At 41.2% G+C, this 16392-nt stretch overlaps 1 protein-coding gene across 2 annotated transcripts in view; it reads left to right on the top strand.

Annotated features, from left to right (window-relative positions):
• The first annotated feature begins 3892 nt into the window (after positions 1–3892).
• kifap3a (kinesin-associated protein 3a) overlaps positions 3893–16392 on the top strand; it is a 41833-nt gene continuing 29333 nt past the window's right edge. For both annotated transcript variants that reach the window (XM_038714975.1, XM_038714976.1), the window contains exons 1-9: positions 3893–3990; positions 6442–6678; positions 8223–8354; positions 8828–8973; positions 9073–9131; positions 9210–9351; positions 13179–13278; positions 14884–15008; positions 15224–15322. In XM_038714975.1, the coding sequence (XP_038570903.1) occupies positions 6638–6678; positions 8223–8354; positions 8828–8973; positions 9073–9131; positions 9210–9351; positions 13179–13278; positions 14884–15008; positions 15224–15322 (844 nt within the window). In that variant the 5' untranslated portion in view covers positions 3893–3990; positions 6442–6637. The remainder of the gene's footprint in view (positions 3991–6441; positions 6679–8222; positions 8355–8827; positions 8974–9072; positions 9132–9209; positions 9352–13178; positions 13279–14883; positions 15009–15223; positions 15323–16392) is intronic.

The following is a 16392-nucleotide window of genomic DNA, read 5'->3' as shown; positions in this document are numbered from 1 at the left end:
TAGTTGTCATGCGTCCCAGCTTTGTATTTTACCTGGATTTGACGACTGTGCAGTCCCTCCAGTATTTTGCAATGTCACAAACACGAACAAATCCCTGCAAAATGTTGTCATACTGCAGCTCGTCACCTCCTTGTTTACATGACGCAGCAGACATCACACCGTCTCTCAAATTTGCTGACAAAAAAAAAAAGGATTGTAAAATACAGTACCCAGATCTTCCTTACCAAAGTGGGGAAAATGTTCTGCAGAATGTGCAGTATTGTGGTCGAACATAAAGGAAATCATCTACTGACAAACACGGCAAAACGTATGCGGAGAATGGCAGACGAGACACTGAGACACAGGCTGCTGCATCCCGGTCAGCTGCAAGAAAGAATCAAGTTAAGCTGGTTTAAATATGCAGGGTTAGGGTCAGGGGTAGGGTTAGGCCCGCCAAGCCCTGGACGGACTGTTTAATGATTCAACTATATTTCAAAAGTTAAAAACGTCACATCTACCTATACCTAAAACCTGCAGTTTTCACTCAATCAATTTCATAACAAAAAACAGCACAACTTTCAGTGCAAATATTTAGAAAAGGATTTTTTTGGATTTCAGAGTTATCAGAATCAGACTCAGAAGGAGCTTTATTGCCAAGTAGTGTTTTACACATACAAGAAATTTGCTTTGGTAAGTAGAGTAATAGACATAAATAGATGTAGAAATATATAAAGATGGAATAAACAAATGCAACTTATATAAGAATAATAGAAGAATAGAGAAAAATAATGTCTATGAAGATTCTCAGTCATCCAGGTCATAGTTATCCAACGAAGGTTAAAAATCAAGTGCAACGGACTTGGTTGAAGATACTGGAAGACGTTTCGTCCCTCATCCAAAGGACTTCTTCAGTTCCTAACCTATTGGCCTCAGGTGAAGATACCAACGATGGTCATTCAGTCTTGGCCACAGGTAGTCTTAACGACTGTAACGACTGTCGTCACAGCAACCAGGAACGCTAACGAACCAGCGGTATCGATGACCCGGGCCAACGACCCCACTGAGGTTAAATAGCTGAGTTTCCCTGCCAGTCAGTCAGAACTGAAGAAGTCCTTTGGATGAGGGACGAAACGTCTTCCAGTATCTTCAACCAAGTCCAGTTGCCCTTGATTTTTAACCTTCGTTGGAGAGAAAAATAATACAAATATTTACAGAGAAAGAACAACGTGGCAGATATTTACATGTGCATTACTCTGGTATGTGTTGCTCAGACGTATTGCAAAGGAAGAGGATGTTGTGAACATAAATATATAAATTGACAATATAAAAAACTAAAAATAACAATAAAACAACAACGATTAACAATTAACAACATATATGTGCAATGTGCCAGGTTCGTGCATGATATGAAATGAAGCGATATTTACATGTGTAGAGACGATTGTATTATTTATCATTGGGGGGCTCCTGCCTGCTTTGTTATTTATGTATGGGTTTTTTTTCCCATTACTTTATTAAACTCTGTAGACGATACCTGCTCCACCTTGGTGTCTGCATTTTGGCTCAGAGCCCGTGTTTCTCTGTGTTTATGCTTTGCATAACAAAACAAAAAGCAAAATGATGAAAAAAAAATGATACCGAAAAGATGGTACTCTCACTGACGCCTCTTTTTAGGTTTGACCTCAGGATGAATTACAGGACTGTACTTCGTTGATTTAAGTAGCTGTTAGTTCCCATTCTTGGCTTAACATATAAATGGACAGCTTTGCAGATGACATGTCTAAACCACAATGGCTGCAGACGTGGTGTCTGTTTTTATTGAGTAGGACGGGGTATGAAACTTGCATCTCTAAAGCTGCGTGCAAATCCTAAACTGTCAAACAAAAACAAACGATCTACGTGTGCTCTTGTAGCAGCAGTACTCATTCAGTCAGTTGTCAGGGAATACTGTATATTTTTGTCCCCTAAACACAAATAATATTCTGACACTGAATGTCCATCACGAGCCACAGACTAAAGTTAGTGTGGTGACATCAGCTGTCACTGAGTGGTGCTGAGACATGCAAATACTTTTTGTATTGATTACACCTACTTGTCATTTGGTGATCTCTCACTTGTAACTTTATTTAACTGGCTACAAGGCTGGTGTGGCGTTTATATGGGAAGTTAATCAAGTTTATGTTTTATTATGAAGTCTCAAAAGTCTTATTTAACGTCTTTTCAAAATAAATAATCAAGTGTCTCTTGTAATGTTGCAGTGATCTTCTTTATTCTGTCTTCATTCAAGATATGAAGAACAATTTCTAGTAAATTTTTGAGCAGATGTTTGCCTTGTTTTAAGGAAACAAAACTTTTAGGACCCAATAGATTTTTGCAGAGTTTTATTTGCGACCACTTCTCGTTTAAACACTCTCTTCCTGGGTAATGTGTTAACAAGCAAAACCTGCAGAGGACATGAATAAATATAACAATACAACCTTACTTCAGGTCACGTTCAGTTACTGAACCCTGACCCACACTGGTGGCTTCTGTGACTTCAGCCTGCACCCAGAGCATCCATCATATCTGCAGATACATTCCTTTCTAAAAGAGGAAGAACTGCTTTATCCTTTGAGAAGAACATGTATATTTTATACAGTAATATTAGTTGCACATTAGGCATTATAAAAAGTAAGTGTATGTCTAATAATTTGAATGCCTGGTTTTAAAATATTCTCATTCATACATTGTGCTGAATAAAGCTGTGAACTTACTCCTGTGCTCAGGCACCTATTAGTACTAAGAGACATTTGCTACAAAGTACTAATACTGCACTGTAGAAAGTATAAGTCCTGCATTGAAAATGTTACTTTAGTAAAAGTATGTAAGGATAATCAGGAAAATGTACTTTTTGGCATTTGGCAAAAGTACTCAAAGCAGTAAAATGTCCCGGTGCCGGTTGTACTATGCGTTAATGTAAAGCAGGATGTTACTGTTGTAGTTGTTGAGCTGAAGCTCATTTTGAACTATTTTTTATTGGATTGCAGCTAAAAATAATTTCCATTCTGGATCAATCTGCTGATTATTTTCTCAATTAATCAATTGATTGTTTGGTTTGTAAAGATTCTGCCGTCACAGTTACCCAGAGCCCAACGTGACACCTTCACAAGGCTTGTTGTGTCCAATTATTATTCTATAATTAAAGTTTTTATTTAAACATTAAATGCACAACAGACAGCATAGTTATTGTACAAGAAAATGTCCCATGTCCAGAAGTAAGCACACATATTTTGCACCAGAATAACAATTCAACAATCACAGTAGCCTAACTTATTAATGCTGCAGCCAAGAAGGCGTTCCCTGACCTCTCAAGGCTTTCACCTTCACTATTGATTCTGGCCAACATGTATTCATAGACCACTATTTCTGACATCATTTCTATCCATTGCTTAAACTCTGAAGGTGATGAGCTTTTCCATAATCGGAGAATCGCACAGGTCGCTGTTACTGTCTCCTCCTTGGTCAAAGAGAAGTCATATTTTGATATTTGCAGCACCTTGTGGCAAAATTACAGTTATTATAATCATCAAAAGCAGCAAATCTTCACATGTTTTTACATGAAAAATGAAAATAGTTGCCAATTAATTGTCTTTATAGTCTCTTTAGTGGTGATATGTCTGATGGTGTCTGGATTACTTTGTTATTTTTGTTATTCTGATCTGTTACTTCTTACTTTGATATGTTTAGTGTTCAGTACTTGTTATGTCTGCTCACCTCCAGTAATCTGCCTGTCAGCCAGTCTCTCTGTTTTCCCCTTCTGTCACTCTGCCTCGTTAACCCTGATCCCAGTCACCTGTGTTGCTCCCGCCCTGCTCGTTAGTCCCTGTGTATAATTGTTTGGTGTTTCTGTTCATTCCCTGTCTGGTTGTCGTCATGTGCAGTTTTTTGTTGTGTGAAGAAGCTCTGTCTGTTTTTGGATTTGTGTTTTCCCCCTTCCCCTTGTGGATTCTCCTTTGGATTCAGCCACTACTTGTAAGTGCGCTCACTTTTGGTTTAATAAATCTTTGAACCATACCTGCAAGCCGTGTGTCCTGCATTTGGGTCCTCCAACCTGCCTCACCACAAAACAAAGTAACACAATGACAGAAGGTATGGCTACAGTGGTGGGTTTCATGCACTTCCTGTAATGAATAAATCATGTAAAAGCAAAAATCCTATCCTATCAGATCAGGATTAAGGACCCTGGGACAAAATCTTACCAGACAGGGGTCTGTGGTCTAATTTGTGTCCGATTAGGGGTCCTTGATGTGAAAAAGTTTGAGAACCACTGAATTAACTGACTACTTGTTTCACTTTTGTAAACTGTTTGATGGAATAATTTATATTTTTCACTTATTATTCATAATAACATTGTAATTTAACTAACCACGCATCAAATTTCAAAAGTTTTTTTTTGCCTGTGTTTAAAAAAAAAAAAAATAAAAATCTTAATTTATAAAGTACAGCTGTCAGATAAATGCAGTGTAGTAAAATACATATATACAGTTTCTGTCTGAAAGTAGAATTAGAACGTAGCATGTAAGGAGAAGACGTCTATGAAGATTCTCAGTCATCCAGGTCATAGTTATCCAACGAAGGTTAAAATGAAGGGCAACTGGACTTGGATGAAGATACTGGAAGACGTTTCGTCCCTCATCCAACGGACTTCTTCAGTTCTGACTGACTGGCAGGGAAACTCAGCTATTTAACCTCAGTGGGGTCATTATCCCGGGTCATCGATACCGCTGGTTCGTTAGTGTTCCTTGTTGCTGTGACGACAGTCGTTACAGTCGTTAAGACTACCTGTGGCCAAGACTGAACGACCATCGTTGGTATCTTCACCTGAGGCCAATAGGTTACGTTTGTTGAGTTTCCTGGGAAGTGATGAAAGGACAGCATTGTAAGTGGGGGATAAATGGTGGCGTAGACCCCCTCCTCTGTTCAATGACGGCTTCTCCACCCTGGTGTAGATGCTTCCTTGACACCTCTTTCAAACCGTCCATCTTCTCTGTCTAAAATGTGCACCTGGTGGTCCTCAAACGAGTGTCCTCTGTCCTTCAGATGTAAGTAGACTGCAGAGTCTTGACCTGAGGAGTTGGCCCTTCTGTGTTGAGCCATGCGTTTGTGTAGCGGTTGTTTAGTCTCCCCAATATACAGGTCTGTGCATTCCTCACTGCATTGGACCGCATACACTAGATTGCTTTTCTTGTGTTTGGGTGTGCGGTCTTTGGGGTGGACCAGCATCTGTCTTAGTGTGTTCTTGGGTTTAAAAAACACAGGGATGTTATGTTTGTTGAAAATCCTCCTGAGTTTCTCTGATACTCCAGACACGTATGGAATCACAATGTTGTTGCGTTTGACCTTCTTTTCCTCCCCTGTAGTTTTGTTCTTCTTGGATCTTGTGGCTGTCTTCACAAAGGTCCATTTAGGGTATCCACAGGCTGTAAGTGCCCCCTTCAGGTGGTTCTGTTCCTTCTCTCTGGCTTGGGCGCTCGTTGGTATGTTTTCCGCTCTGTGGTGCAGTGTTCTCATGACCCCTAGCTTGTGCTCCAGTGGGTGGTGTGAATCGAACAGTAGGTATTGGTCTGTGTGTGTGTGGACCAATACCTACACTAACGAACCAGCGGTATCGATGACCCGGGCCAACGACCCCACTGAGGTTAAATAGCTGAGTTTCCCTGCCAGTCAGTCAGAACTGAAGAAGTCCTTTGGATGAGGGACGAAACATCTTCCAGTATCTTCAACCAAGTCCAGTTGCCCTTGATTTTTAACCTTCGCTGGGTATGGAGAAGACTCAAGTAAAAGAATCAGAATCAGCTTTATTTGCCAGATATGTGTACGCATACGAGGGATTTGACTCAGGGTCAGGGTGCTTGTTTATATAATAATAATAAAATCGCACATGGGCTACAGTATAGAAAACACATATATACACACTATAAACAAAAACAATATAGACAAAATGAGATAATAGTGCAATCAGCAGAGGTAAATTATTATCATATGTACACAGTGTGATGGAGCACAGCGCAAAGGAAGCTGGAATATATAAATAAGTATTATGTGCAGGTGTTCCGTACTTGAGGTAGGTGGATTTGGTATACAGTACATACAAAATACATTATGATAATATGACCAGCTCTGAAATAGAGAACGATGAATAAATAATAATTGGTAACCACTGAACATGAGGCTGGGGGTCACAGTGAGGCAGACATCAGCTGTGTGAACAGTAGCCTACTTTATCATTACATTTAAATTTGTAAATTCATTATACTTCCTAATTTATTGTCATTTCTATGTACACATGAGGATTGAGTAAAGTTACATTCCCCCACAGGCTTCAGAGCAGCAGTTTATTATTTTCTCCAGGTCTGATTCCGAAGAATAAAATTACAGATGAAAGCTCAATCAAAAAAATGAAAACCTCATCTGTTCCTGCAGGTTTGCTGCAGCAGCCTCGTCATCCGCGGCTACAGGTGGCAGTGCAGCTAACTACAGGTGCTAACGTGCCTTCCGGTGCATGCTGGGAGCTGTGCCGCCGCCCTGGCAACGAGCTGAGGAGATAAATAACATCCGCCCTGTGTGCATCAGCATCAGCTGGATAAACACCTGATGTGGGCTTTCTTTCCTTTCTGAAATGGACAGTTTGCAAGCAGGAGATCCGCGGTACCTGAAAAGGTAACACAGCTGTTCGCTTGTTTACGTTTGTCACCGTGAATCCCAGCAGAGGCTCAGCTGCTGCAGGGCTGACCGACTCTCCCAAGAACCGTGATAATAATAATAATAACAACAACAACAACGTGCATTTTATGGAAGTGCGACCATCTAAAGGCAGCAAACAGTAGTTACCGTTAACAGATCTGTTTCCTGTCTAGGTTGTGGAAATGTCGACCAAGACGTGTAAGAAAAATCGATGCGTCATTTTGAGGTTTTAAAATGAATGATTGAAAAAATGTTCAATAAGACCCCACTGTCCTGCTGACTGTTGACACCGCTGCTAAAATACTGTAAACTTGCTTGTTTTGAGGAGGAAAGAGTGTAATTGGTGTTAAAATATGCAAACACACTGAAGCTGGTGGTGTTTAGTTTAGCTTCAATCTGTCATACAACAGCACACATGTCAACTAATACCACAAATACTCTGTTACAAGTAACGTTACTGCATTGAAAAGGTTACTTAAGTAAAAGCATGCGAGTATAATCGGAGAAATGTCCTTAAAGTATTAAAGCATATATTATGTATTCTCTCATCAGATTAGTATTATTAATGAAAAGCAGGATTTCACTGCTGTTTTGTATCGGGCTAAAACTAATGATTATTTTTTATTCTGGATCAATCTGCTGATTATTTCCTCCAAGAATCGATTGATAGTTTGGTTTGTAAAGATTCTGCCGTCACAGTTACCCAAAGCCCAAAGTGACACCTTCACAACGCTGCTTGTGTCCAATCCAACGGTCCAAAAGTCAACGTTATTAACAAACATTACAGTTATTTCAGTCATTCAGAGGAGAAGCAGTCATAAAACACATGTCAACATACACAGTAATAAGTTTATTTGAGTTGCACTTTTCATACACAAAATGCAGCTCAAGGTGCTTTACATTTGGAGCAAAACGCTGAAAATTAGATTAATTAAATGTATTACAATGAATGTTGCAGTAAATAAGCACTACCTGGGCCTTTTTCCAAATCCTGATGATCAACAATTATTACATTACTGAATCTATTCTACATTACAACTAATTCAAATGAAATGAAACCGTACATGTACTAAAATACTAAATACATTCACACTTCATTCAATCAACTTAACATAAAAAGATTTGAGACCTGTTCTAAATCTTGACTTATTGAATTGGCCTATCCTGATAGCAATATTCATTTATTTTATATTTTTTATATTTTTACAATACTTACAAAAGTGTTGAAAATATGTTATCTCAATTAGGCAAACTTAATCAAACAAGAATGAGCATTTAGGAAGATAAGATGTTCCTTTATTGATCCCCCCCCCCCCCCCCCCATTAGGGAAATTCAAACTGGCACAGCAGAACAGGAGAATGTAATACAAAGAGCAAAAATAGAGAACAAAATACAATAAATTAGAATCAAGGGCTTTCCTGGTATGACCTTCAGCTTCCCTCTCTTCCTCTTCTCAGTCACTGCCTCTACGTTGTCCAAGTGTAGAGGTAAAGGCGCGTCCTTTCTTTGTCTCCCACAGGAGAGTGAAGGGCTGTACCCTTGACGTCCACCCGACTGAGAAAGCCCTTGTCGTTCAGTATGAAGTGGAGGCAACTATCCTGGGAGAGCTGGGGGACCCGATGGTTGGAGAACGCAAAGAGTGTCAGAAAATGTGAGTAGTATACGCCCTCACTGAATTCAGGATTCATAATGTGCTGTCATTCTGAGTTTGTATTATTTCTGTATCGTGATTTCATTGTGAAACTTGCATCTGAAAACCAGGTCCTCATCCTCCTGCAACTAATGATTATTTTCAGTGTTAATTGATTAGTTGTTTGGTCTATAAAATGTCAGAAAATGGGTGAAAATGTTTATCAGTGTTTCCCAAAGCTCAAGGTGACGTCATCAAATGTCTTGTTCTGTCCACAACCCAAAGAAATTCAGTTTACTGTCACAGAGGAGCAAAGAAAACAGGAGATATTCTTATTTAAGAAGCTGGAATCGGAGAACGTTTGACTTTTTGTTTCTTAGAAAATGACTCAAACCAATTAATCCACTATCAAAATAATTGCAGATTCATTTAGTAGTTGACAGAAGATCAGGCAATCACTGCAGCTCTGTAATTTGGTTTGTCTATGTGCTCAGTATTCGCCTGAAAAGCTTGAACGCCCACACCGACACGTCCTCTTTGGCTCGGAAAGTGGTGGAGGAATGTCGGCTGATTCACCCGTCTAAACTCCGCGAGGTGGAGCAGCTGCTTTTCTATTTGCAAAAGCGCAAACAATCAAACGGTATTAAAGAGTTTATCGTGACTACTTTACAACCAACACTGATGTGCTTATAGTTAAACGGATTCTCATACAGGTAACGCTGAATATTGCCTTTCACAGACAACCAGGACAAGAAACGCATCTCACCTCGAGACTTCACACCTTACGCAGGAGTGGAGGTAGGAACTGATAGAGGATGGTACATGTGTAGGGCTGAGGCTGAGCTCAGCACGTTCAGCTGTTTTATTTCCCTTCAGCTGGACGAGGAGGCGAGCATCAACAGCATCGACGAGTACGTGGAGCTGCTGTATGAGGACATCCAGGAGAAGATCAGAGGAGCCACACTCATCTTCCAGCTGGCTCGTAACCCGGACAACCTGGAGGAACTCATACAGAACGGTACCTTCCTCTGTAAAAGTGTCATTTCAGTATTTTTAAACCTGGTCTCTATTTTCTCATATTTTGGGATTGAAATGACTAGTAGGTACGGCAGCTGTGAACCCGCTGCAGCATATTCCTCTGGGGTAATTGCGCCCGTCAAAATGGCGTCCACAAAAAGTGCTTCTTTTTGCCGCCGACAGGCTCAGACTGTTAAACCAGGTGTGTGACAACATCATGGAAAGGATCCCTACGAGGGTCTCTCGGTGACCCCCTTTGTTTTTAACAGGAAACTGAAGTCTCGCTCAAGGACAGCTCTCTCTGAAATCTCGTGAGAGGCGAGTTTTTGCAGGAAGACGTCGAAACATGAGTCAGAGTTGGAGAGAGGACTTTGTTGTGTCGGAAATAAAGTCTTGCTAGCTGCCCCTCTGCGTACACAACAAACGCCTCTCCCTCTTTCCACTGTCGTCTTCCTGCAACAACTCGCCTCTCACGAGATTTCAGAGCAAGATTTGCCCTTGAGTGAGACTTCACATATTTTCAGCTCAGTTCTTTCTGTTAATGCGGAAATGCAGGAACACCAGCAACATGCTTACAACCAACACCAATTTGTTGATGATCTATAGTAATATTGATAAAGATATGACTTTTTCCAAATCATAGAAAGATGCAGGTTCAAAAGCAAAGGTAAAACTATCCAGGTATGCTCATCTTAACAAAGGTTTTTTTTAAACATAAAAGTAGCATATGAATAGCTGTTTTAACAGTTTTAAGAGAAACTTTATTTCTATAGCTTAAAAAACATATATATCTCCACTCTCCCAGTTTGGGGGTCACAGCCCCCAGTGCTCCGATCATCACTGGCACCACTGTTGCTCTTACTCTCCACATCTTTTCTAGCTCCTCTTTCAGCCCTTGGTATTTCTCAAGCTTCTCGTGTTCCTCCTTCTTGATGTTGCTGTCTCTTGGTATCGCCACATCTATCACTGCAGCCTTCTTCTGCTTTTTGTCGATCAACACGATGTCTGGTTTGTTAGCCATCACCAGTTTGTCAGTCAGGACCTTGAAGTCCCACAGGATCTTAGCTCGGTCATTCTCAACTACCTTAGGAGGTGTCTTCCATTTTGACCTTGGGACTTCCAGCCCATACTCATGGCAGATGTTCCTGGTCACTATGGCAGCTACCTGGTAATGGCGTTCAATTTATGCACTTCCTGCCTGCATCTTACACCCTGCTGTTATGTGCTGTACGGTCTCAGGGGCCTCCTTGCACAGTCTGTACCAGGGGTCCTGCCTGGTGTGGTAGACCCCAGCCTCTATTGATCTTGTACTGAGTGCCTGTTCTTGTACCGCCAATATGTAGATCGATCGATCTACACTGAACAAATTATGAACACTTTTGTTTTTGCCCCCATTCATCATGAGCTGTACTTAAAGATGTAAGACTTTCTCTATGTATACAAAAGGCCTATTTCTCTCAAACATTGTTCACAAATCGGTCAAAATCTGTGTTAGTGAGCACTTCTCCTTTTGGGGAAGCCATTTTCCATTTAGCTGACGCTTTTATCCAAAGCGACTTACAATTGCTATATATGTCAGAGGTCGCACGCCTCTGGAGCAACCAGGGGTTAAGTGTCTTGCTCAGGCACACATTGGTGGATGGGTCACAGTGGGGGATTGAACCCGGGTCTTTCACACCAAAAGCAGGGGTCTTATCCATTGCGCCATCACCACCTCAGCTTTGCCGAGATGTCGTCCACCAGAGCTGTTGCCCGTGAATTGAATGTTTATTTCTCTACCATAAGCTGTCTCCAAAGGCGTTTCAGAGAATTTGGCAGTACATGCTACCGGCCTCAGAACCGCAGACCATGTGTAACCAGCCCAGGACCTCCACCTCCAAGATCGTCTAAGACCAGCCACCCGGACAGATGCTGCATCAATCGGTTTGCATAACCAAAGACTTTCTGCACAAACGGTCAGGAACCGTCTCAGGGAAGCTCATCTGCATGCTCGTCGTCCTCATCGGGGTGTCGACCTGACTGCAACTTCGCACAGCTGTTGAAGAGGAGTGGACCAACACTCCACAGGCCACAATCACCAACCTGATCAACTCTATGTGAAGGAGATGTGTTGCACTGCATGAGGCAAATGGTGGTCACAGCAGATACTGACTGGTTTCTGGACCCCCCGGATACCCCCAATACAGTGAAACTGCATATTTTTGATTGGCCTTTTATTGTGGCCAGCTGAAGGCCTTTTATTGTGGCCAGCCTAAGGCACACCTGTGCAATCCCCATGCTGTCTGATCAGCATCTTGATATGCCACACCTGTGAGGTGGATGGATTATCTCTGCAAAGGAGAAGTGCTCACTAACACAGATTTTGACAGATAAATAGAAAAATAGGCCTATTGTGTACATAGAGAAAGTCTTAGCTCGTTGAGTTCAGGTCATGATAAATGGGGGCAAAAACAAAAGTTTTTTTAAGGTAATGCTCCTAAATGGGTAAACATTAGGCAACATGTATGTTTCAGTTTCTGTACCAAAGCTCAGGTATGAAAACAAAACAAGACCCAGTCCTACTCCATCTTGACAGTTTCAGGGTCAATACCTTCATTCACATTGGTAGTTAGTAATGAATGAACCATTAGTTAAGCACAGTTTAGTTTTTACATCCTAGTGGCCACGGAAAGGTTAATCTGCCCATGTCAAGTGCACCTTACACGGCGACAAACATGTGAACACGAAAGTTTATGCAGATGTAGTATAAACAGAATCACGTGTCCACTGTCGATGCCCATTTTTATTTTTACTATATCTGTAAACGTACTGTAGAAGTCTGTGCACATTAGTGGAGCTCATGTAGGGAGATATTTATTCTACAGACTTGCCCTTCCAGAATTAGGTTAAGTGTACTTACCAGCTTTTTTGGAGCCTTTGACAGCATCTCATGGCAGCAGGGATTTTGCCCAGGTGGTGGTTTATGGAGGGAAGATGGTAACCCCTGTTTATGTGAATGGCCTCCTTGATCTTTTGCTGGCCATCCAATTACTGTGTATATGACAACAGAGCAAACTCTGCAGAGGAAGACCTTGATGTGTCTGACAGCTCTGGAAAGGTCAAGGGTGAAATTCCATGCTCAATTATTAAGAATGAATTCATTTTTGGAAAATAATCTATTTCCCGGCAAAGTGGATCGCAAACTTCAACTTATGTTTCCCATTCTCAAACTAAAGCTGTATTTGGACGAAAAAGGTTTTTTTGGACTGATCAGAACTGCTTGAGTGCAGAATCAGTTTGCTTTTGTCGTCCGCTCTGCTCCCCTTTTTAAAGAAAACACAGCTCTGCTTCAGTTCTGCTCCCTTCCGTGACAACTGGGCTGTTTCTTCCACAACAGCACGGAGCCATCATCGTCTGCAGCCCTGCTGAGATGGCACAGCTTCATTTGTATCTGTCATAATGAGTCGGCAGCTCACTCCGTCTGCCGCACCGCATCAACCGGTCCGATGTTGATAAGAGCAGAGTGTTCGTGTGAACCGAGAGACCTGGGGTCGGCGTGGAAAGCAGAGATGAACCATTGGGACGCACGTCTTTATGTTGAGAAGCACCTATAGCTCAAAATCCCCAGGAGGCTCCAACCTCCTCGCATTCCCCCACGCTTCTTTAAATTAACGTCCAGCTGCACTGCTCTCTGATTGAAATCCACACACAGACACTTTGCCGTTAGTTTTTCTTTCTTATCTTTGCTCCTGCCTTGTCTCCTTTTTGTCTGACACTTCTTCTTTGTATATTTTATCTCCATTATATGTGTCTTTGTTCATTTGTGTTTGAATGTCTGTCTGTGGGCAGAGACGGCCCTTGGAGCCCTGGCCAGAGTTTTGAGGGAGGACTGGAAGCAGAGCGTGGACCTGGCGACAACCATCACCTATGTCTTCTTCTGCTTCTCCAGGTAAACCAGCAGCAGCTTCACATCAAACATGTGCAGAGGGTCATAAACATCTGCATCTGATTTGGTCTCTTCGTTCCAAAGTTTCACTGTCATGGTTTTAAATCGGGTGTTTTTGGGGAGCCCTTGCTTTTGTTTCTTTACAGTTTTGATCTCTAGTTTGATATCATACTCTGCTATTCCAATATTTGTGTCGTTGGTACCAAATGCAATGTGGATACATTTTGAGGATTCCAGTGTAGAGTTTATATTTACCACTTCTGCATGGCTGCAAGGGTGTGCATGATGTAATTTTTTGTCATCTGCACATGCCTGCTAGGATACGTCTACACCCAGCCCAAAATGTTTGCTTGCTTGGACTGTGCGCACTTACAAACGTGTGAACACGTCCATGTTTGTAGACATGTGCTGTGTCCACGGTTTGTTTAGACTACATCCATGATTTAATTTGTTAAATTGACTGACGTTATATATTTTAAGGCATTTTTGAGGAAATCAAAATTCATTTTTCTGACATATCTACCGTAAAACTTCAATGAATTTGACAAATAAACACAGGTCTCCATTAAACTCCTGGTCTGGTTTTTATAAAAGTCATAAATAAACTGTTTCCATAGTAGTTTCAGAAAGGAATTAAAGTCCTGTCCCATATGGACGCCTGTCCCAAAAATCAATTCAGTGATTTTAGCAAATAAAAGGACGGGCCAAAGTTTTACGGAAGTTACATTTTCATGTAATGAATCAGTATGGACACACCTAGCAGTAGACACTACACGGCCAAAAGTATGTGGAGAGTGGAACGTAACTTATAGTTGAACCTGTCATTTCAAATCCACAGACGTTAATCTGAGGCTTTGCTCGCAGTTTGCATTCCAGTTAATCCCGACGGTGTTAGATGGGGTTTACAAACACAAACGCATAGTGAAGTATTAAGATTCCCCATCTTTGGAACTGAGGAGCCCCAACCAGGAAAAACAGACCCAGTACAAACTTCTTTAATCTTATGTATTTGAGGCACAACCCCAAAAAAACATTTAGCCAGCCATATAGTTGTCTTTTTGTGTGCAGTATTTCTAAATTTTTATATTTAACATCATTGACCATTACAGTCAGTTGCCTCTGCTCTCTCCTCTTTTCACTGCTCTCCCCCTTTCTTACAGTAGTCGTCTACCTTTGGCAGCATACCTAGTACTGAAGTTTCACTCTCCAACTGGGGGTTAGGAAACACAAAATTAGCCCTCGCTAGAATAATACATAAACGTCTGTCAGGGCTGATTTAGGCTGCGAGAGGACGTGTACGTCTGAAAACTGATCGTCACTCTTGGCTCGTGTCCATCTCCGTGTTATGCTGTTTGGATTGTGAAACGGTTCAAGTTGGGCTGATTATAAGTCGGACCAAGACGAACTGTTTGACTGAATATGTTTTGACTTTGACAGTTTACTTTGTGAACTACTTCGGGGGTGACGGATTGGGTCATTTTAATGACAGCTCCCAGCTGGAATCCCCAATCCAAAGAAAAGTGGATTTTCAGTTTTGGAAATACACTTTTGGATAAATGGAAGTCTTTTTTGTCTCTCTCTCTCTCCCTCTTAATTTTCTCATCCTAGTTTCTCCCAGTTCCATGGCCTGGTCACACATTTCAAGATTGGGGCCCTGTGTATGAACATCATTGAGCATGAGCTGAAGAGGTGTGACCTCTGGCAAGACGAACTGCAGAAGAAGAAGAAAGCCTATATCCTTTCTTTAGAGCCATCCAACTGAAAACTTCTTCAGTCTTAAAGCCAGTTTTTTACTAAATAAAATGGATGTTTGTATGGAAAGCATCTTAACTGTTTGTTACTGAGACTGAGCTCATAATACTTAGTGACAGCTCTCATGGCACAGTAGAAATGGACGTTGTTTAATGTATTTTTGTGTGTAAATTTGAGTTCTTTGACTGATTTTCACATGAAGAATCCTCTGAGAACCAAAATCTGAAGAAAGAACATGAGAAGTCTTTCAGAAAGTACCAGAGCCTTCGGACCAAGCAGGAGCAGCTTCTCAGAGGTACTGGTCAAACTCATCTTACCTGCAGTGTCCACCAGGTATGGCTGCATCACTTTTCAACTGCTGCAGCTGCTCAAGATAATCTGTTCCACCATTCTTACATGCTCTCTGACTTGTGCAATTTACTTTTGAATATAACTAAATTAAATGATGATTTACTTTAAAGTGGCTAAAATTAATATTTGTATAATAAAATCAAATGACAACATGAAAACGGTGTGAAAGGTGTGGCTGGTAGTGGTAAACCAGCAGAGAATTATCAGCTGGTGAACATAGTGGAGCAATTTAGCAGCTAAAGAGCCCGGTATTTCCCCCAGGAGCCGGTGAATATTGGACTTACATTCATCAGGTGACACAAACACGTCTCCACATGAACGGACATGTTGGATGTGTAAACAAGCAGCTGTTGGCCAGACCTGTTGAAATAGTAAAATATGAAACTACATGCGCTGTCTGTTTCTAATCAGAAGAGCGTTTCTTATTAAAGTTTTCAAGTTGTGAGGGTCAGTGTAGTCAGTTTGTAAGACTAAGGGGGCAGTTTACTCCAGATGTAATTGAATTTGGCGTGCTCTCAGAGCGCTGTTGAACAAGGTGCTATGAGCAAACACCAGAATACTCGCTGACTCCAGCCGTTTGGGCGATAATCGAAGTTTATGTAGAATTTGAGAGGAGATCCCCAAAGCTTTCCAGAGTAATCAGATGTGTTTGGCTGCATTTTGGGGAAGTTTAAGGTAAGAAGGTACTTTATTCATCACAGAAGGGAAATTGCAGTAGCAGCAGTTTCCATAAAGTTCACATTTACAAAACACCCATGAGGTAGGATAAAAATGTAAAGAAATAAAATACAATTAACACATTTACAAATCTATTCATTTAAACTACTATGCTACTGTACATAAAGAGAAGTACAAACTGCTTAAAGATGTGTCTCCGACTATATCTGTGCAACTGAGTGTAGGAAGATGTGCATTTTCATTCAGAAGAAATAAATCTCTGCAATGAAGAATATACAGTGTGGAACGCGGCTTTTCTGACTGTATAAGCATTTAGTTATGCAGCACCAAACAGTT

The sequence above is a fragment of the Micropterus salmoides genome, unplaced genomic scaffold, assembly GCF_014851395.1.
Source record: "Micropterus salmoides isolate LMB-PRFRI ecotype aquatic unplaced genomic scaffold, ASM1485139v1 Ms_hic_scaffold_13, whole genome shotgun sequence".
Classification (NCBI taxonomy): domain Eukaryota; kingdom Metazoa; phylum Chordata; class Actinopteri; order Centrarchiformes; family Centrarchidae; genus Micropterus; species Micropterus salmoides.
The sequence above is the reverse complement of the archived record's forward strand: the minus strand, read 5'-3'. Positions and strand labels throughout refer to the sequence as shown.